This window comes from Lontra canadensis, unplaced genomic scaffold (genome assembly GCF_010015895.1).
Source record: "Lontra canadensis isolate GAN:19392208 unplaced genomic scaffold, GSC_riverotter_1.0 scaffold332, whole genome shotgun sequence".
In the NCBI taxonomy this organism is placed as follows: domain Eukaryota; kingdom Metazoa; phylum Chordata; class Mammalia; order Carnivora; family Mustelidae; genus Lontra; species Lontra canadensis.
In genome coordinates this window covers 90,799-113,015 of record NW_022631326.1, presented here as the reverse complement: position 1 = coordinate 113,015, position 22,217 = coordinate 90,799, and the positions used below count along the sequence as shown (strand labels likewise).

The 22,217-nt window shown below is 38.0% G+C and overlaps 1 protein-coding gene across 3 annotated transcripts; it reads right to left on the bottom strand.

Annotated features, from left to right (window-relative positions):
* Positions 1-5: 5 nt before the first annotated feature.
* LOC116862797 (uncharacterized protein C3orf14-like) lies at positions 6-16,275 on the bottom strand. 3 transcript variants are annotated; one of them, XM_032850210.1, is made up of 6 exons: positions 16,257-16,275; positions 13,886-13,997; positions 13,181-13,264; positions 11,659-11,782; positions 2,104-2,178; positions 6-162 (listed from the first exon to the last, which is right to left on the bottom strand). In XM_032850210.1, the coding sequence occupies exons 3-6, from the start codon at positions 13,231-13,233 to the stop codon at positions 31-33; spliced, it is 384 nt and encodes a 127-aa protein (XP_032706101.1). In that variant the 5' UTR covers positions 13,234-13,264; positions 13,886-13,997; positions 16,257-16,275; the 3' UTR covers positions 6-30. The 3 variants fall into 3 exon arrangements, with proteins under 3 accessions (XP_032706101.1, XP_032706100.1, XP_032706102.1); XM_032850209.1 differs by lacking the exon at positions 16,257-16,275 and adding an exon at positions 14,650-14,720; XM_032850211.1 differs by lacking the exon at positions 16,257-16,275 and adding an exon at positions 14,650-14,720 and having other exon boundaries at positions 13,181-13,261.
* Between the last annotated feature and the right edge of the window lie 5,942 nt (positions 16,276-22,217).

Here is a 22,217-nt window from a genome sequence, read left to right as displayed (position 1 = left end):
TGTTGTTGAAAAGAGTATGTGAAGAAGTTATCACTGTGCCTCATTCTGAACGGTATTTTCTACTTCATTTTCATTTTCAACACCGATAGGATATGGTGCTCTTCCTAAAAGAAACTGTTCCCATTTGGGAATATATTCTTCTACTGATGCCCAGTAAAGAGTCTGGAAAAAAAACAACATCCAAAAGTAAAAAAGCATATCAAGCAATTGAACTTGGCTCTTCATAATAGTCTAAATGTTTATTCACTGAAGTGTGTGTGTGCGTGTACACACACACACATACACACATATACGTAGAATGCACTTCCTCTAGAGAATATTTTATGTTAATTTTAGAAAGAAATCTGGCTACTTACTAGTGTTAATTTTCAAATTTCTCAGTAAAACCGGAGCCTGGCAGAATTACAGGTTTGGGGATTTTATTGTGATTTTACACGCCCTCTTGTGGCCAACCGTGTGATTATTACCAGTAGTATCATTTATGGCTACAATCATTAAATGTTTTTGTTTACTCTTCCAAATCCCATGCCAAATGATTACCCATACTAAAAATATTACAATGAAATGATTAGACATGAACAACTGCTTTATAACTAATATAAAAAGATTTCACCTGGGGTGAGATCAGGAACTGAAACATAACTAGTGTGTTATAGTACAGGACTCAGGTACATTGACTCCTTAATTGTATGGGGAAAAACACTTAAAATATTCATCCACTGTATCTTTTAGAAGAGTACTTGATACGGTAAACTTAATTTCTTCCCAGTTTCTTCCTTCCTTTCTTTTTCTTTTTGTATACTGAGAAAAATAATACCAATATCATGTAACCATTTTTAATTCCAGTAACTTGGAAGTTGAGACACTATATTATTGGCCTGAGTATAGCAAGTCTGTAAGCTATGAAGGCTCAGGCAAGATCACCATGTAGTATCTCCAAGCTTTGATGGTTCTTGGGTGACTGCCCTGAGGGGGCCAAAGAAAAGTATACTGACAAAAGCTCTGTATCATAGGAGGGCATTTTGGATGGGATCATCACTATCAATCTTATTTTGGGGAATTAAGCCAAAGAATTACTTAGCATTAAGAACACATAGTGATTCATTCTGCACATTAACAAGGTATAGGAGTTCTGAAAGTTGAAATTATGAAGAGTTTTGCACTTCCACCCCTCTGTGCATGTGGTCTGAGAAGTAGCCAGACACACTTAAAATGGAGGTCATCCTGTTGTGCAAGACTAGCTAAGGAAAATACCAACCAGGGGCCTGTGGTCGGGAGTTTCTCCACCATTCACGGCTGGATTAACCCCTATTGTGTGGGCCCCGTATAGGCCAGAGTAAGGTATTGGAGAATTCAACAAAGGAAAAGACATGCCCAAGGCACAACTTTGTACCACAGCTCTTTCTGTCCTTGATCCCTGCCTTTCCTTATTACTCTAGATGGCACAGAAAACTGAAGGGCAAATTCTCAGCCTTTAATTTTGCGTCTATTCACATCCCTGTTTAGGCAGCAAGCAAAACTGCATTTGAAAAAGGTCATTAGGAATAGAAAACGAAACTATTCTATATGTAGTAAATTTCCTTTCATCACAGATATATTCATATACCAAATAGGGTTTATTTTTGCCAACAGTCTTCCCAATCTGTTCTTGAACTGAGCAAAATAAAACGGACAAAAGCCACACGATACTGCATGACGATAGGCACTTAAATAGCTTTGGTTGGAATCTGGTGAAAGGACTGAACTTCTAGCATCGGCCAACAGGAAAAGCACTTTGGTTAGGCACGCCGTCATCTTGGTAAATCGATTTAGTGTATGCTGTCTCTTGTCTGTTACGGTTGAGCAAGATAGGTGTTTCTAGATGAGAAGATACGGGATCTTTATAAAATTGTCACCTGATAAATCTTTAGAAATCAAAATACTTACCCCCTCCTCACCGTGTACAAAGCACAGCACTGTGGACATGTAAGGAGCAATCAGACACATCTTATTTTACCGAATAAATAAATCTGGGAAATACACACACCTAACCACGGTTAATTTAGAGTGCACTACTAACAGAATGGGGTCTCTTTCTATACTTTTGTTCTTTAAGATTCTCACCTCAAGAGAAACCACCTCTGGTGGTGGAATTGGGCGAATCCGGGTCTGCAGAGACTTTTCTGCGGCTTCTAGATCCTGTAATAGGTGTCCGTGTTTTAGAAACAAAATGTATTTATGTAACGCATACAAATGGCACCTGTAATAGCAATGTCTGTACCCCAAATGTCAACTCTTCTCTGGATAAACCGTCTGAACTGAAGGAAGGGCATTCCAGTAGGAGGACTGATCATTACTTAATCAACCAGTTTCAAGTAGAAAAAGCAGCGTTTCTTGTTTTAAAATAAGAAGTGTGGGGGGTGGGACTTTCAAGGTCTTCCTTTTCATTTAAAACAGTAAATGCCAGTAATCCTGGCAAACAGGACTTTCTTCCAAAACTGCTCAGGACACTAATATAGCTCTAAAACCATTAAAAACAGCCAGATGGATAAAATGGTCCAATATTCAGGTACCAAAAACAGTCAGAGAATCAGCCCCACACTGAGCTAACCTTAAAAGTGAAGCGTTCTAGTCTAGATCATGCAAATGGTGTATTAAGGTCACACATTTCATCTGTTCAGTATTCTGTTTTTTTAATTTTATACTTATGCAAATCCTCCACGTATTCGAAAGAAAGTCAATGAGGTACCTCAGTACTTTGCAACAAGAGTCTTTTCAGAAGACTCTGGTTTCTTAGGACTCGATTTCTGGGGCATTCTCATTGGCCGGCGTTATGGCTGTGTCGTACATCATTTAGCTGATGACATTTAAGCCCTGTGCTTTAATCTGTCGTGTGACGTGTGGGTGTGTGCATTTTCTCTTGCGGTTGCAGAAGCGCAGGGGCAATTACATGTAACGCAGACCCGAGTGAAGATGTCACCCTGATATGTGGATGAAGTACAGGCCCAGAAATGTAGGACTCTCCCACGTCGTCAGTGAAACACTGAGCTCCGTTTCATGCTTCCCAAATTGGCACCTGTGTTGTCTTGTGCTTGCTTATGTTTGTCAAGTTGACAGAGGCCTTGGCTGTGGGCCGTGTCAATTTTGTCTCTCCTGTGAGCTCAGTGAGTTGATGGAAAAGAGAAAGTTCTCTGATCCGTGTGCAAGCATTGGAGCGATCTAAGTACAGGGCTGTTGGACAGACGGAGAGAGATGGAAAAGGACGTGGGCGTGGGGTGTGAAGAATCCAATGCTGAACAGGAGAAAAGAGCGAGCAGATGGCAGTGGCGGGAGCAAGGAATGGGTGTGAAATGTAAAAGGGAAAAACAGGAAATTCCCTAAAGGGACTCCCCAAAGTTGCACAACCATTAATGCACCTGCTGTCTCGAAGAAGGTGATTTGAAGGGGAAAACCATCAATTTAGGGATAAAAAGCCCATCTTATTAGCCACGTCCATTCCCTACCAGAAGTTTAGGGCCAAGACGCACACTAAAGTGCTTCTGATGCCAATGTTACAACAGATACCGGAGATTAACTCTCCTGTGATTGCACGGAGATTTTTACAACGTCCTGGGAAAATTATTTTTTACTTTCATAAATCAAACAAACAATAGACTCACAACTCCACTGACCCCATTATAAGAACAGTTGCAAATTTATGGTTGGTGGTAGACCTAGGTGCCACTAGCACCTATAGACAAGATGATAAACACTTCTCTTAAAGACCAGGAAATAAGGATATTGGCCCTCTCTCCTAGAAGAGCAGATCTGCCGTGGAAGAGTAGATATGAGCAGGGATCTCTGACCTGGTAAAACAGGCCTATGGTTAGTAACTTGACTGTCATCTCTGCAGCCTGTCGACAAGGGATTATCACCCCTCCAGAGAACTTCTTTCATAAGTGAGATTTTACTTTCTTAGATGTTTTGCTTACCTCTCTGACTCCTACTTCTCTTTCTCCTAAGTTGGCGCCTTTTTCTCTTCTTAATCCTAAGTGTGGGCTTTCTAAGATTTGTGACATCTGTCCTCCTCTTTTTACTTTTTCTCTCTCCAAGACTGTCTCTTATCTAGCTTCAACGATTAATATAGAGGGATGGATAACTTTTCTTCCCAGCCCTTATTTCTCAACCTGATGAAACCAAACTACCCTTATTCCTACTTAGTGTACTGAATGTACAGTAGTGGGAGTTCTACTCTTGCAGACACCTATGCTGTATCTTCTACCTTCGACTGTTCTTATTCCCTGACATTTAAAAATTCAAAAGTCCATAGATGACTCCTGTAGGATGTCTCCCTTAGCCTGTCCATGCCATTCTCAGTGCTGTGGTCTTATTATCACACTTCCTTGTTCAACAAATATGTATTTGGACCATATCTCATTTTACTTTAACCACATGTGGAATTGATTAGTTTTGCTAAAATCACTACTTTAAATATGTCTTTACACAGATTTAAAAAAAAATAGAGACCCACTACACAGAGGATAAAGTATGAATTCCTTAGCCTGACTGAAAAATCTCTGCCTTCTGTAGCAAGTTATAGCCCATTACTTCCAATTAAGAACCTTCTGTTTGACTATATGCTGCCAGAAGGTACGGACTGTGCCTCATTCAACCTTTGAGCATCCGAGAATCTAACAAAGTGCAGGGTATGTACTAAACACTTAAATATTCATTATGTAAATAAATGACTAAGGTGTCAACAGTCTCCTGTGCATAAATAAAAAACTAAAAAAAAAAAAAAAAAAAAGTACCCAAGGGGGTAGGGGGAGAAAAGCAAAAAAAAAGCAGATGAAGAGCAGCTAGACTCACCTGTCCAGATCTTGGTATCTTGCCTTATAGATCTGCCACTAGATCATTTAAAAACATATACAATTATAGAACAAATGAAAAAGCAGTCCCTAAAAATTGAAAACAGAAGGAAAGAAAGAATCTGTCATCTAGTTGGTGGCATAACCACATTAAGAAAAAGTACCTCAGGTGGTCTTAGAACACAGTATTTTGACTGAGCATCTGTAATGAGCTATACCCCACAAACAAAAAGGATAGTGAAAAGTGTTTGACTGAAAACTGTACTCAGTAATCATATTGTTGCTGGTAGTGCTGTCTATATTATGGGTTAAAGTAAATGAGTAGTTATGCTGGTACTGGAAAATTATTTAGGAACTAAGGTTTTTGGTTTGAGGAGGAAAATAGTTAGAGGTAAAAGATGGATTTTAAGTTAAAAGTCTTATAATCATGTAATCAAAATGGAATTATTTATATGAGCTCTTGATGAATTTTATCTTTTAAAAAAAGTTATAATAAACATCCCTAGAGCCCAGATGAAGGGCTCTAAACATGTATTCCCATCAAAAGGATCCAGGGTTCCTTGGAGCAATGGTCAGTTCCAGGTCTAAGCAGCAAATGATGGCCTGGAAGATGCCAGAGTAGAAAGAAAGAAAACTATCAAAGACTGTTAATTAAGATCATGTCAAAGGCATTCAGGAGATAACATGGAGGCTCCCCCTTGGTAAAAATGGGATAATTTGAGCATCACTGGGAATACAAATTGAAGAGGGTCCAGACCTTTCAAATCACAGAGGTATTTAAGAGTATCAACATCTAATTGGTCACTTTTGGGGGATATTAGAGAACAAATCTATTTTTGAAAACTAAGTACAGAGAAAGAGGCAAGCACTTATATACTTTTTCCTATATGGAGTGTACTTCAGTGTAACCCAGTAATTGATGAGGGGATGTTTATCTTTGAATTTCAGTATCACTTTGCAACCCTTAGTGAACAGATCATGATCATCAGTGACTGCTAACATTTCAGAAAGAGAGATGGCCAGGCATTATGAAGTGTTCTTCCCCAAAACATTGACCCTGAATCTGATCAGGCCTCTAGATCTGCTCCGTTAATCCATTATGCTCAGCGGCTGCTGAGCACTTGAAATGTGACAAGCCCGAATTGAGAAGCGCTGTAAACGGAAACTACACACTGAATTTTGAAGGCTCAATGAGGGGAAAAAAGCATAAAATATTTACTAACTTCCAATATCAGTTACATTTGAAATATGAAATTAATACATTTCCTTTAATCTGTGCCTTTTAGCTTTATTAAAAGTGGTTACTAGAGGGGTGCCTGGCTGGCTCAGTGGGGAAGAGCAGGAGATGCTTGATCTTAGGGTTATGAGTTTGAGTCCCATGTTGAGTGTAGCGATTACTTAAATAGATAAAAGCTTAAAACGTCATTATTAGAAAATTTAAAATTATTTGCATTATCTTTCTGTTGCATAACATAACTTCCGTCAATTTATGGGAATTACAGGGAACAGAGGAACTTACTAAGTGATACCTCAGCAATGTAATTAGCAATATTCAGAGTTTGGGAAACTATAGGAGAAATGAGCCAATTCCTTCAACAAATAAAAGTGGGTTAAAAAAAAAAAAAGGCAGAGGGAACTTTTAGAGATTTGAGAGACCTATCAATCAATGACGTACTAGACTTTATTTGGATCCAGATTCAAACAATGTAAAAATACTTTAATCAGGGACATCTGAATCCTGACTGAATATTTGAGGATATTTGTTAATTTCTTAGATGGATCATGGTATTGTAATTGTACTTAAAATAGCCCTTATCTCTGAGTGATAATTACTGATGAAAAAGACGTGATATTTACAAATGAACAATGTGATGTCTGAAGATTAGCTTCAAAATAATTTGAGGGGTTGGATGTGAAGGTGACGAGTGTAGATGAAACAAAATTGGCTGTGTTTTGAAAATTATTGAATCTTGGAGATAAGCACATGGAAGTACATTCTTCTATTCCCTCTTATACATAGGTTTGAAATATTATGTAACAATTAAAAAAACAAGTTTCCGGTATGGATGGTGGTATAAATATTACGCCATGACAGAATTCAGCAGCCAGCCTCTGTAAAGGAGTTGACCGTGATTAGGAAAGATCAACTATGAGCACAAAGTCATTTACTGAGATTTCTTTCTTTCCTCTTGCCTAGACCTGTCCTTTCCTCCTAACCCAGCAATATCTATCTTCCTATAAGTATATACAGTGAAGCCAGCCATAGCTGGACTGGGTTTAATCTTTTAATTTGCTGAAGGGGCAATTTCTAGGATTGAAAAAAGAAGATCCTAAAGCACGAGATACAGGGTCATTGGTACAAGGAACCTTTAAGCATTTGTCAAACTTGCTCTTCATTGAATTGGAGAAAGGGAGAAGTGTGAGGAGGAAAGAGGAGAGACTATGTCCTCTAAGTCACTGGCCGTGGAGGTGGGGAAGGCTGTAACTGCCAGCTGCCCCAAGAAGGCCTCTAGGACCCGCCTTAAGGGAAGCACTCGTCGTATGTCTAATCTGCTGCTCCCATTCTTTCTCACCCTGGAATGTTGGTCCAACTTCCCATGAGGTGATGCTCGCTACCTCAAAATTGCCCTTTTGGGTTAAACTAAATTCTGTTGGTGAGGGTGGGGTGGGGTGGGGAAAGAGGTCGAAGAGATGACTGTTTACATCATGGAAGTATTTATAGAAACAAAATTCTCTCTCTCTTCCAAATCTGTACCAATCATGTTTGTTTTTAAAAGGCAGACACATCTTATTTTACTCATAAGAGGGAAACTAGCAGAAACTAACAATCCATTATCATCTGTGATATTTCATTGACTAAACCCTCAATTTGAATTTCTTCACTACTTAAATTCATGTCCATTGTTTTACTATTATGCTTGGACCTTTGGGATTAGTCTTTTTGTTATTGTTCCCATTTTTAAATCATTCTTTTATTTTTTCCAAATACATTTAGAGAAATTTTGTTGGGTTTGATGCAGATTTTGGTGGGCTTATTTTTAAATCTAAAAATAACACTGTGACTCCTGATTTAAAAAAAAAAAAAAATCGTTTCCCCATCAGGATTAAGGCCTATGTCTCCATTTAAATTTTAAATCTCCCATTGAAATGTAAGAATTATTTTTATACCAATCATTCCTATCCCTTGTTAAAAGCATTCCCAAGTGTTTTTATAATTTCATTGTAATGTAAATGTCATTTCATATTTTCCATTTGTATATATATATAGGATTGTTACAGATTTTTGAATGTTTCCGTTGTATCTGTTAATTTTACTCAACTCACAATACACTAGTTTTTAAACAGCTTTGGCTTTTCTAAGTATATAGCATTATCAATTAAAAATACTAGGATTAGGTGCGCCTGGGTGGCTCAGTGGGTTAGGGCCTCTGCCTTCGGCTCAGGTCATGATCCCAGAGTCCTGGGATCGAGCCCCGCATCGGGCTCTCTGCTCCGCGGGGAGCCTGCTTCCTCCTCTCTCTGCCTGCCTCTCTGCCTACTTGTGATCTCTGTCTGTCAAATAAATAAATAAAATCTTTAAAAAAAAAATACTAGGATTATATGTTACTTTCCAAAAATTAAAGCTCACTCTATGTTAATGTTTCTTATATTGGTCAGAGCATCTAAATAAGGTCAAATAATGGATGGTAATAGAGCTTATCCTTATTTTGTTACTATCTTTAGAGGAATGTTTTCAAGTTTCAATGGAACCATTTTTCAAATGTATTCTGTACTGAAGTACATATCCTTTTTTTTTTTTTTTCTTAAAGATTTTATTTACTTATTTGTCAGAGAGATCTCAAGTAGGCAGAGAGGCAGGCAGAGAGAGAGGGAGAAGCAGGCTCCCGACTGAGCAGAGAGCCTGATGCAGGGCTCGATCCCAGGACCCTGAGATCATGACCTGAGCTGAAGGCAGAGGCTTAACCCACTGAGCCATCCAGGCACCCCTGAAGTATATATCCTGATGTAACTAAACCTGTTTTTTTTTTTTTTTTAAAGAGTTTATTTATTTATTTGACAGAGATCACAAGTAGGCAGAGAGGCAGGCAGAGAGAGAGAGGAAGGGAAGCAGGCTCCCCGCTGAGCAGAGAGCCCGACACGGGGCTCGATCCCAGGACCCTGGGATCATGACCTGAGCTGAAGGCAGTGGCTTTAACCCACTGAGCCACCCAGGTGCCCTACTGAACCTGTTCTTGACAGGGAGTGGGTATTCGAAGTAGTTACTTCATGTTCTTTCTCTCCAAATTAGGAGATCAGCGCAGGTCAGTGGTTTTCACTATTCCTTAGAGCCACAGTAGAGCAGGCAAGGAGGGGCTGAATGGATGGTCCTTTGGCCAAAGCAGGTCCACTTTTACCCTTTCTAAATCTTTGAAAAAAAAAAAAAGTTTTTATGCTAAAAAAAAAAATTTAAAGCCTTAAGTGAAAATATAATCTATGTGCTTTTTAAAGTTTCTCCCACCTGAAAATTCTGTGATTAAGTCCTATTTAGGTCATTTTCATGATAACCTCTATGGTAGAGCCCTTAAAATTATTTCCAAAGTTTAAAACAAAATAATAAGAGGGAAAGCAGGATAAAAAAAAATGCATATACAAGTATTCAAAATATGTTTTTAAAAAAGTCAGGGAAGAGACTGCATGTCTAACAGCAAGCACTGTATCTGGAATATAAGAGCTCAGTAAATGCTTATTAAAACACTAAAGGGAAATGTATAAAAACATTAATTTCAAGCTGGGTGGGATGATTTGGAAAGTATGCCATTTCATCTTCTTGGCTCTTTCCAGTTTTTTACAGCAAGAATATATTACTTTTAGGGGCGCCTGGGTGGCTCAGTGGGTTAAAGCTTCTGCCTTTGGCTCAGGTCATGATCCCAGGGTCCTAGGATCAAGCTCCGCATTGGGCTCTCTGCTTGGCGGGAAGCCTGCCTCTCTGCCTACTTGTGATCTCTGTCTGTTAAATAAATTAAAAAAAAAAAACCATTTTTTCTTAAATTAAAAAGAAGAATATATTACTTTTATAATCGGGGGCTAAAACACCATCAAAGCTTCCTTCTAATGACAGTGAAACTAGGTTCATTATCTTCCTTCCAGATATGGCAATGATTTCTTAGCTATTCTCCTTAAATCTAATCTCTCCATTCTGCAAATCACATTGCATCTAAATAGGAAATGAATCTTTCTTAAATACCCATATGCTTCTTATATAAGTCCCTATTTTTCATTTGTTCAAACACTTTTAGTACTGTATTATCCCTACATATCAGGTCTCAGCTTCTTCAGTCGGTCTCACAAAACATATCCAACCTTGCTTCCCGTGACTTCACAAGCTAGTTAGCTCAGGGTCCCATGGACACTAAAACGGCCACTCATTCTTCTGGTCGTGGTTCTTCTGTAAGAATGCAATGGAATATCTTGCATCTTCCTATTCAAACACAGCTCCAGCTTAGTTTCCCCTCTCAGACTTGTTAGAATATTCTAGTTTTCGATGATTTTTTTAATACATACTCCTAAAGTGCTAAGGATTCCCTATAACTTAATGTTCAATTAACTAAGGTCTCTTAAGTTGTGTGTGATAACCTTATGTCATCAGTTAAGCCTGTTAGCTAGTTGATGTAAAGAACTCTGAATTATTTTGTTAACTCCACTGTCTGCTCAGAACTAGCTCAGTAGTAAGGCCCTTCTGGGCATTCACCAAATACTTGCTCACTAAAAGGAAGCTACTTGAAAAAATCCAAATAGTACCTGTACTTGTTGCAGGTAAATAGCGATCATGCCATCAAGCCTTCTAATTTAGTTTTTCTGACTTTTCACAGCAAATTCCAGATTATCCTATATATTTCCATTTAAAAATAAATATTGCAAACACCATTGGGCAAGTAAGACATATGGCAACATAGAATGCTTTGGTAGCACTATGGCTGTGACTTAAATTACTGTGGATCAAACTGCCAGAAGCTGAGAAGATAACTGAATTTTCCTCTTCCTTTATCCTCTAGTGACTACATAAGATAACTATATCATGCCTATCGATGAAAATATTTAACAATAAAAAACTGAAAACACTGCTTTATAACTTAAATAATATAGCCTTACTCCCAAATGTTTTAGTCATAGGATCTCTTGGAAGCTTGAATGGAAGCAAACTTTAGGGTTTTAATTATGGATGAAGCCATACAATTCTGGAAGCAAAGTATAGCAAGCAGCCAAAAATGTTACACATATGATTTTACTCCAAATGGGCACATTGGCCAAATGGTGGGGCCCTGCGCAATCACATACTTTGACCACCTCCTCCATCACTATCAAGAGAGATCTGGGAAATCTGTTATTTTAGATATGAATTCTACGTGCTGACTGTGGCCCTAGTAGGGCAAAATCAAATTTTTCTTATTTTGATGATGTTGAATAGTTTTGAGTTGGATCTAAAAACCTTATAGGTAGTTCATGGGGTTTTAGGATCTCCCTATAAATAAAAGAAGATGGAAGATGGAAAGCTACATCTTGTATTTATTACTTCTTGCACAAAGGTGACCTCTAAATTTCTTCTATGGTCATTGGTTCCTCTGGTTGATTAAAAACACTTAGGTTAAACAAACTTCCTTTTTTTTTCCATTAAAAAAGGAATCCATTTGCAACGTATCCAACTAACATGGGTTTAAAAACTAGATAGTACTTCATTAATTATATTTATTACTCAAAACAAAGTATATACATCAAAATTATGAAATTCACTTAAAATCTTTTTTTTTTGCAAAGGTGGGGAAAAAGTCTCTATACTCAAGTCATGGAAACTTACCATTAAAAGACTGAGGTTCCTTTTAAAAGCAGTCTCAGCTGCTTGCATCTGAGATGCGTTTCCCTTGTTTTCATCTATAAATTTATTCTCCATTTGTTGAAGTAACATTAATCTTTGTGATACTCTAGAAAAAAATAAAGATTATATAAAGTTTTTTTTTTAAAGGGTACATTTTTTGCTTGACAAACATAAAAAATTTATTTAATTATACCTCACTTCAAGTTCAACCTATTTTGAAAACCAATTACTATGTCAATTAATAAGGCACTGGAAAACTTAGATAGTCCAGTCAGTCTTAAATCTGGGTAAAATCATTCTTATTTTCATCAACATATCTGTCGTAACTACATGCTTCTGTTTTTTTAGCCTCTATGGTCTTTGCAATTATTCTAGAGTGTTAAAAACATGTTTTAATTTTTGGTGAAAATGCAAACTGTAATACATATCCCTTTGTACACATACTTATATATACCTCCCCACACACATACATTGATATAACTTGCTATACGAAACCTTCTGCTTAACACTTCAATACCCCTGAATCTCATGTTACACATTTAGAATTGCGCTAAACTTCCATATGTTTGAAGAAGCAATAAAAATATTTTTTTCCTCTTTTTCCAAGAGAAAGATGATGGTTCCATATATGAATGAGAGGCTGTGTGTATGTATGCATACTCACAACAAGGTGAAACAGTAATTGAAGGAAGATGTAGAAAGTTTTAAGTAAATTTTCAAGCTACTTTGTTACATATATTTTAAAAATTTCTCATTGGTCAAATGCTCATTTTACAAGTTTTTTGGTCCCCTTAAATGATTGATTAAAAAAAGTCAGACGATAAAAAATACATGTGGTATATATATATATAACAGTCTACTCTCCAGATAGTTGTGGAGGTTATTAAGAAATGCTGTGTTTCAGAGGGCTGTTCTTGAGGGTAGCATTGAAATTGAGTTATTTCAACATTTTGATAAGGGAAAGATCTTAGAAAGCCAAGGAAGAGGGCCTGGTAATTAATTAAAGGAAAACATGAGAGCCCACAGAAAGAGGCAGAGAAGGTTATTATCAAGTATAAGTGCAGGACTGCTTATATAATTTGCAAGGCCTAATGCAAACTGAATATGTGGGGCTCCTTTAAAAAACTATTTGGAATTTCAAGACAGCAACAGTAGAGCTGTTAAACCAAGTATAGGAACTGTGAGTACACAGGTCACATACTCATGAAGCCTATCCTGGGTAAGAGGTGTACAGAAGTCCATTATATATATCAGTGAGGAAACCAGAAAGGTGAGAAGTGTGAATTTAACCAGATAATAGTAAGAATTGTAAGAAGAGAACATGATCATACCTTGTAATCTTTGTTATTCTTAAGAGACAGTGACATTCCCTAACACCAAAATCTCTCAAGTGTCAGAAAATTTAAATGACACCTTCAGACTTCCTAAGTCTTCGGCACACAATATTTCCACTAACAAAGCCAGTATAATTTATTAATTTAGATAAGCCTTTTAAAAAACTTACATTTCTTCATGTCTCTTAGTAAGGCGAATTTCTTGAGCAAACAAGGAGGTCATGTTTAATCAAAGCTGCCTTATAAGCTTTCTGCTAAATAATAAAAATATTTAAAGTTACTTTAATGTCCTCAGCTTCATAGCAGTTGATTGTTTTATTACCTCAACCCATTGGTTCTCTCAGAAGAGAAAAATAAAAATTGAGATATAATGATGTACAAAATGAAAGAATGCATTTAAAACCATTTTTATTTACGATGCACAGTTTTTTATATGCCAGACGCATCCAAAATCACCATGAATCAGGTAAACTCAACAGATTTTACATTTCCTCCTCTTACTTCCTCACACTTTAACCTTAATCTGAATTGAAAACAAACAAGCAGCTGGTACTAAGACTAGTAAACATTTTATTGAATCAACAGAAAGAAAAAAAATCCACTCTGTAAAATTCAACACAGGAATACCATCCCTTATGCCTGTGCACACACACATAGAAAGGCAAACAAGTTATAAGAACCAACTGGAAACTCATGGTCTTTCCTTTATTGGAAGACTGCCCAGTTCTACCATCTCTTTTCCAAATAAGAAAGTATTTTTCATGTATAACTGCGGGGAAAAGCCCAGCTGGTCTTTTCACCTTACCCTGGGCGCTCAGGACTCCCACTTGGGGAGTTTAGGAAAGCCCATTTTAATGGCACATGAGCAAGCTCACCTTGACTGAAGGGCCTGGACCAATACAGATAAAAGATCAAGTCAAGTGCTTTGAAGGCTCAGAGCCCGAAGGCAAATCATCTGGTTGCGTGCAAAAGCTGAAGGTGACTGTCCTAAGGGAGAAAAAACAGGAATGAAATTCTTTTCCTGGAGCGAAGCACTGGGTTTGGTAAATTTTATGATTTACACACTGTCGCTAATCTCTGAGTGTCCAGCGTTGATAGACTGAGCTGCTCCTTCAGTGCACATACATGGAGGCACATAGCACTGATCCCAGCCAAGGGCAAGGAAACACTGCCTGCCCTCAACGGGTTTCCTTCTAAAGAAACCAATGTCTCGCGTTCAGCACCGCGGACAGCACTCGCCCGCCAGCGTGCCACAAGGATCTAGTTACAGACACGTATCCTCTAAGATCACTACGGACCAATCGTCGCCGCCTTCCTCCCCCTTTCGAATGCAGCGTCAAGGAAATCTCGGAAAGTTAGTCCACGGTAACTTCTTTTCCGTAACGCCCGCCATCAGCACTCCAGACAAACCCCAAGATAAATTCTGCCTTTCGAACCGAAGATCCGCGGGCTCTGAATTCTTAACCCTGCAACCACTCCAACTTCCTGCTTATACTCAGAGGACTCACGACCTTTCCTCCTCATCCCGGCTCTTCCCCCTTTAACGACATGCTCCCCACCGGCCCTGCGAGCACCTGTGCTGTTCTCGGACAGTCAAGGCACCCACTGGCCGCCGGTAACGCTGTGGGACTTCACTCACCTAGTCCCACTCCGACCTTTTCCATAAAGGCGTCCGCTACCGTGCGGACGCTGGGTCTCAGCACAGGCCTGGGCGTGGTCACGCCACCGTCTTTGCGCACGCGCGACGAGATGACGTGATCACGTTGCTATAAAAGGCGGGCCTCTGGCGCGAAAGGTGACGGTGCTGCGCTCAGGGGAGAGATTACCGAAGCGGTCCTCCTGAGCCTTACGAAAACGTTTGATGGTAGCTCAGTTTCTAGGCCTTTTAAGATGAAACCTGAATATGTTTTAGAGAGGGAAGCTAGAATGTCGCAGAATATGGAAATGGGGAAAAATCCTTCAAAATACTCCAGCGTGTTTGAATGGTCTGCAGAGTCAGTAAAAAAAGGTCTTTGCTTCAGAGAGCTTCCCCCTGTTCGTCAGGTGTAAAGCAGAGGAGTGGAGCCCCTGGCTGCACGAGGGACAGTAATACCGATCGTGGATGTTTTGAGGGGTTTGCGTGCGGGTTGCCGTGTTTAGGTGAATTTTCTTAGCTCTTACCCTACAACGCCTGGTGATATAGGTACCATCGTCCTCATTTGTCCTCATCGTCAAATGAGGTTGGCTGTTTATTTAGGTTGGAGCTTGCAGTCAGTAGAGCCTTGAGGAAATTTCCCACAACCCTCAGGTTACAAACTTGGGAATAATCTCTTAATGCTGTCAAGTGCGTTCTTAAGCATTTTTTTCCCTTTGAAATAACTTGGTGAGACACGAAGCACTATCCCAAATTTCAGAGGTAGAAACAGATTCAGGAGAGGTCAAGTTGCTTTCTTAACCTGAGTTGGTAAAGGGCAAAGTGCTAGGACTCCAATCCAGGTGCCTTTTATTTCTTAACTCCCAGAATATCTACATGAAACTCCTCTCCTGCTTAGGGACTACAGGCACTTCATGGTTCCTTTGCTTGGAAAAGCCCAGAAACCCACATAGACTTAGTTTCTCATCTTTCAAGGCTACTTCCTTGAAGAAGCAGCGTTCCCTGGACCTTCAGTATAAGATAGCAACTCCATTTTTTATCTCTGTCCTCCTTCTTGTTTTTTCTCCAGAACACGGTGTTCCCCACATTTTACAATCACTTGTTTATGTGTTTATCAGTGCACTCCTACTAGAATTTGGACATCCTAAGAACAAGTATTTTTGATTACCTGCTGCTGTATCCTCAGGAACTAAAATGGCCTTGAAATAATCCCAGATGGAAATATCATAATTTGAGAGGTTCTGTCTTCAGCTGATAGAACGTTTGATTTAGCTGTTTCACAGCCTTACTTAGTAAAGATGAAAAACAGACCTTTGAATAGCTTTGTGTTCTAGGAACGAAATGGAACTTTTGCATGGTTACAAAGCATTCTTACCTCTTATGTAAAGTTACAAAAAAGGATTTTTGTTAAATTGGTAATGGGTTGCCTGAAATAGAGAACAAAGAAGCTGCACATTAGTATGTGTATGTGTATATTATTTAAAACAAACTTTGTTCCCCTCCCTGCTTTATGTAAGTTTGAATAGTGACACTTTTGGGACAAACCAGCCCTTTAAGCTTTGAATCTGTCTTCTTTTCCTCATTGTCTGCCCTAGGAGTGAATGAAGGAATACCTTGGAATTTTCTTGCAATTTTTAGGAGAATGGTAATCAGGAATACCTCACAGACACTTAGAGGTTGTCTAGACAGACTGTGATAATATATCTTATAGGATCCCCAAAAGTGCTTTCTACTTAAAAATCTGCCGTCATAGCTCCTGTCTTCATGACAGCCCCCATCTGATCCTTGAGACACTTGACTGGAGAAGAAGCGTCTCTGGCAATTGTGCAGTCTGTCAATATACGGCTTCTCTGTTTATTAGGTAAGTTTGGGTACTTCCTGGAGTGAGATATTCGTGTTCTACCATGCAGATTATTAGAACCTACTGAGTAGTGCCTGGCTCATAATGGGGGATTCTGTAAGTGTGCAGTGAAGTTAATATTTCCTAACCCTGGCAGAGTTCTGTCCACCAGCATGCTAAAATTGTCCCCTAAGCCTCATTATTTACAAAGCCTTGTGCTCTTTTGTCATAAATTCTTTAAAGATATATTTATTAAATATTTCTAAGGCATAGCCCCTACCCTCAGGAGCCTAGAAGGCTCTTAAGGTATATACAAAAAGCTAGAGGAGGGCCTGGGTGGCTCAGTGGGTTAAGCCTCTGCTTTCGGCTCAGATCACAATCTCAGGGTCCTGGGATCGAGCCCCACATCGGACTCTCTGCTCAGCGGGGAGCCTGCTTCCCCCTCTCTCTCTGCCTGCCTCTCTGCCTACTTGTGATCTCTCTCTGTGTCGAATAAATAAATAAAATTTAAAAAAAAGAATTAAAAAAGCTAGAGGATTTTGGCTGACAACATAAAAATGACTAATATTCATGAAGTGCTCATTCCGTGTTAGGCGCTGTATTTGATTTACCTCAGCTAATCCTAACAACCCTGTGAGTAAGACAACATTGTTTGCTAGTTTATGTACTGTCCCCATTTTTATAGCTGAGAAAACAGGCTTAGAGACATGATTTAGGATCACACTGTAAGTAAATGAGCCTTGGCTTGTTTGATGTTAGTATTTTATGTAATTATATAGAGTGTATTAAGAACTTGTGACTAAAAAGTGTCCTGCAGATTATGAGGGTGCTAGAGAAGAAAGGAGAGAGCACCAAGAGCTGAAATAGTCTAGGTGACATTTGGAAGGCTGAAGTGAATTTGGAAAACTGGGTGGAATTTGGAGGTCAACTTTTCTAATTGGGTGTATCAGGTGGCAAGACAGACTGTGAAATCTTCTAAGCGAAGGAGGTGTGTGTCTGTGCAGAAGTGTGTGCATAAAGGTATGTCTGGGGTGAGGGCCAGTGGAGAGGAAGCATTGAGAGGAATGTTTTCTCCTTATTTCCCCCAATTTTGAAGATTTCATTTCTAGTGTCAGAGACTCAGAAAACAAAAATTTGGCAGTAATAATGTGAAGGAGGTATTGGAGAAGGTGAGACTGGTAGGTAAAGAATAGAAAGGCTTGAGGGTGAAAAAGGAAGGACAAGCTTTAAAGAGTAAGAAACAAAAGAATCCCAGGATCTTTGACAATATCAAAGACTTCAGACTACTAACAGTAAACTCTGTTATGGGTTATACAGAGGCCTTCTTTTTAGACTTCATTTAGGTATGCTCTGGGTAGACAAATAATAAGAAAATGAAGAACTCATGGCTGAAATGGAGTTGGTTATTTTTTTCCTCCTTGTTTCAGGATATCCCAGATGAAATGTGGCAAAGTGGGTACAATTGGGTGTATTTCTGCTTTTCTTCACTTTGAAATACTCTTTAGACTTTTATCTTTTTCTATAGTTATAGATTGTCCATATCACTATGGAAAAATATTCTCTACTCATAATATCTCTAAAATGCTTTAAATTGGCCCTGGATGGGTTTTGACCAAAGAGAATTTACAACCAGATACTTCTTTAGGATCTTTTGCCAATGAATCAGCTATCAGTCTAGGTCCAATCAGATAAAACTCAGCAATAGAGAAATCATTATCACAGCTGGTGCCTGCATTATAGACATTCTTAGCTGAGAAAATAAGACTGCTGATAAAACTATGCTTATTCCTTGAGATTTCCAGTAAGAATTTGCATAAGCTTTTTCTTTCTTGGGAGAGCAAATTAAAAACCTCACTAGTTCTAAAATTCACTTGAGAACACATTAGAACTTTAAAAATTGAAAGCAAAAATGATAATTCTTAGCAAATCATTTGTACATTGTATTATAGTAAATATATATATTTCCTCCTTTCTAAATTTCAGTAATTTAAAGCTCACACAATCCTTTTGTCTTAAACTGATACCCTTCTAGCTGTGTATAATGTAAAAGGCTTTCTTTCTTTCTTTTTTTTTTTTATCCTGGTTCCTGGATTTCCCACCAGCTCTCAATCTACAAATTAGTTTCTCTCTAACTCTTTAGCTCAGGCTTTTCTTAAAGTAAGGATTTTCTGTTTCATAGACCTGCTGCCTGTTTATTTTCTCCATGTTATCACCCTTTTTTACTCCTAGGATCTTGTAACAACTTTATCAGTCGACTACTGAGTAAGTAATTAAGAACTTTTTTAAAAAAAGATTTTATTATTTCTTTGACAGAGAGAGATCACAAGTAGGCAGAGAGACAGATGGGGGTGGGTGGGTGGGGAAAGCAGGCTCCCTACTGAGCAGAGAGCCCGATGCGGGGCTCTATCCCAGGACTCTGAGATCATGACCTGAGCCGATAGCAGAGGCTCAACCCACTGAGCCACCCAGGCGCCCCAATTAATAACTTCTTAATGCATACTTGACTACTTAGAACATTGTATTCTGCAATTCCCATCTTTTTGTAATACTCTGCAATTGCGTTTACTAAAAAAATTAGAGGCTCTTTGCGCCAGCCTGTTTTCCCATCATTACTGTTTGCTGTATGCATCCACTTGAAAACCTATCTTTTGAAAGAACAAGGGTTGGAGATTTTCCACATTGCGACTTCTTTGCTTCAAGATCTAATGATATGTGAAGATATTGTTATAAAAGGCCATTCTGGATTAATGCATTTGGGACAGATAATTTTTTAAAAATTGCCCATACCCTTCATTTATATTTATATGAAAACAGCATGAAACAATATTTTATCTAGTTTTTTGAACATTTCATATGAATACCTTTCTTCTTTTCTAGACATCAAATCTTACTTTGAAACCTGTTTTTTTTTCTCTTAAGTATTCCTTTGGTATGACTTTTCAGACTTTATTAAATTGAAAGCTGAGTTGATTATATTGATGGTTTGTTCTTACAAACCTCAAATTCGAATATGGATGTTACTTTTAACTTAAGAATATTGAAAACCTTAGTTAAATATACACTTGGGATTTGGCTGATTTTTATAATCCTATTTTTCAGAGGTTAACAACATGAAAAAATTCCTGAATATCCTTATATATGGGTCTGCTTTCCTTGGGCTCTGAAAAAAATACAAGTAGGAAAGCACAGAGAAAGATAGTAGATTAATTTTCTTCAAGTTTTTAGTGTAATTCCCTAAGTCCAAATGTGTATTGGGTTAATTCCTATGTTATATATTCAAAAAATGTTTAAACTGAATTAAATGTGAGCTTCAAGTTTTAGTCAACCTAAAATATTTGCAGCTGGTGGAAATGTTAATGGTACTTTGAAAAATTGTATAAAGTTCTTTACATTTTGTTGTCTGAAGAGTACTTGTTTGATATGAAATAGATTAAATGTGTTGGCTTATATGCCTAAAATCTTGAAGAAAAGTAGAAGGGAAAAGAAATGGATTCATTTTAACTCTAGATGGCAGTTAAACACAGCTAACAAAGACCAACTTGTTTGAAATACAGAAACACAAAAATAGTAAAATACACACACATTCTGTTCTACCATCCAGTTAATTATATTCTCAAAATGATGTCTTGGATTGATACTACTAAACAAACATGTATAAGATGTAATTACACACAAGTGAAATAAATAGTGTAGGCTTGTAATTGCAAGATTTTTTTTCAACTGGTAATATGGCATACACCTGTGCAATGGCTTATATTGCCTGTGTTTTATTTTGTCATTTTTACCAACATTTAATTCAGTGTAGTTTTTTTTAATGTACAATTATTTACCAATATCAATTCAAACCATATGCCATTGGGAAAACTATTACATATTTAATGTCTTGAAATGTTAAAATATAAGTAAAGCCTATTTTCATGAGGAAATGTGTTCTATATTAGTCCATTCCAAAAGCTGGCATAGATATCCCTGCATGTACATTTGAGATTACATTTTATTTTACTGTACCTATTTTTACATATAAGTATTTAATTCACATTAGCTTGTTGCTTGTGGGGGTACTAAATTATGTTTCTTATAGTATTTATAAGAGAAAGGAAAAGCTTGGCAGATCATACTTTGTTCTCTTCTCATGGTCTCAGCTCTTTGAATAGATAGCATGTATGTTCTATAAATTTGTGGAGCACAACTATCTCTGGCATATGATTATGTTGATATGGTGACTGGTGAAAAGAATCAAAAGGACTTAAAGAAGACCTAATTAGTCTCATCTGTCTTGTCAGGCTGCTTAGAAAAGGAAAAAATATGGTTTCTTTTTTTAAAAAAATGTTATATTGCAGGTTTATATGAAGTAACAAATTCTTTTGAGAGGACTTACTTGATTGACTTTTGTTTCTTGTATTTAGTGATATGACTTGAGTCTATTTTCAAATAGTGGGTTATGGCATAGGCGGCAGCTGATATACTTCCAAAACCTTGGTAACCTTGCGCTCAGGGAGGCAGGGGGAAGTGCCTCTCAGCCACAGCAGTGTGGAGGTTCAGGGCAGCCTACTGGGAGAAGCTGGACTTTGTAAAACCTCACATCTTGGAATTAGCATTTGCCTTTTGAGTTAGTAGAATTAATGTTTAGTAGGCTCTTCAAGAGAGATGATCTCATTGTAAAGAGTACGTATGCCCTTGGAGTTATTTTCCTAGACTCCAAACTCCTATTAGCAGATATTGGTTCCTAGTAGGGCCTTGATAAATGCTTGTCAAATATATTGAAGTTGACAAGGATAATTTTTTAAAATTATTTTTATTTTTAAAAAATATTTATTTATCTGAGAGAGGGAGAGAGGGAAAGCACAAGTGGGGGGAGCAGCAGAGGGAGAGAGAGAAGCAGACTCCCCACTGAGTGGGGTTCGATTTCAGGACCCTAGCATCATGACTTGAGCCAAAGGCAGCTGCCTAACAGATTGAGCCACCCAGGTGCCCCAGGATCTTTTTTTTTTTTTTTTTTTAAAGCAACATTAAAAAGTCCCATGTTACTCAAAAACAGATGGAAAAGAATTTATCTATTTATTTTAAGGAAGTTTCTACTAAAATTTTATAACAATTAATGTAGTTGCTGCACATTATTGCCTTGCAAGGATACAGAGTTGCCAGAGCTTCTAATTTTTCAAGGGAAGATAGACATTTAGATTTCATGTGAAATCTTCTGGTTTTTCAGTGTTAGCAACTATTTCAAGTAAAAAACAACCAAAAAATACAACAGCAGACCGATGGTTTACAACCTTCAATGTATACCACCCTAATTTTTTAGCTCATTTTAAAAATTTTTATTTATTTATTTGAGAGGGGGAGAGAGAGAGCTCGCATGAGCAGGGGGAGGGGGAGAGGGAGAGGGAGAAGAAGACTCCCCACTGAACAGGAAGCCTGACGCGGGGCTCCCATCTCAGGACCCTGAGATCATGACCGAGCCAAAGGGAGATGCTTAATTGACTGAGCCACCCAGGTGCTCCTCATTTGTTGTTTTGTTTTGCTTTGTTTTGTTTTTCCATAACATACAAGATTGATTGGCTTAAGTATTTTAGTTATGGTACAGTCCAATCACACTTGTTTGAGGTTATACTGGTTATCTTAAATACATTTTGGGATCTTTCTGGAAATCTTCAATTTCATGTCCACCATCAGACTTTTGAGTATTATCTATGGAAATCTGTTCCCATTCTTGGCATTTTGATCCTTCTTAAGT

What these genes read in the sequence shown, in the direction of transcription:
- LOC116862797 (XM_032850210.1), bottom strand. Translation starts at nt 13,233, where the DNA reads ATGACCTCCTTGTTTGCTCAAGAAATTCGCCTTACTAAGAGACATGAA. An exon ending in ACTAAGAGACATGAAGAAAT is followed by an intron (nt 11,783 to 13,180) that starts GTAAGTTTTTTA and finishes ATTTTTTTCTAG; the next exon opens with AGTATCACAAAGATTAATGT. An exon ending in CAGAGGTGGTTTCTCTTGAG is followed by an intron (nt 163 to 2,103) that starts GTGAGAATCTTA and finishes TTTTTTTTCCAG; the next exon opens with ACTCTTTACTGGGCATCAGT.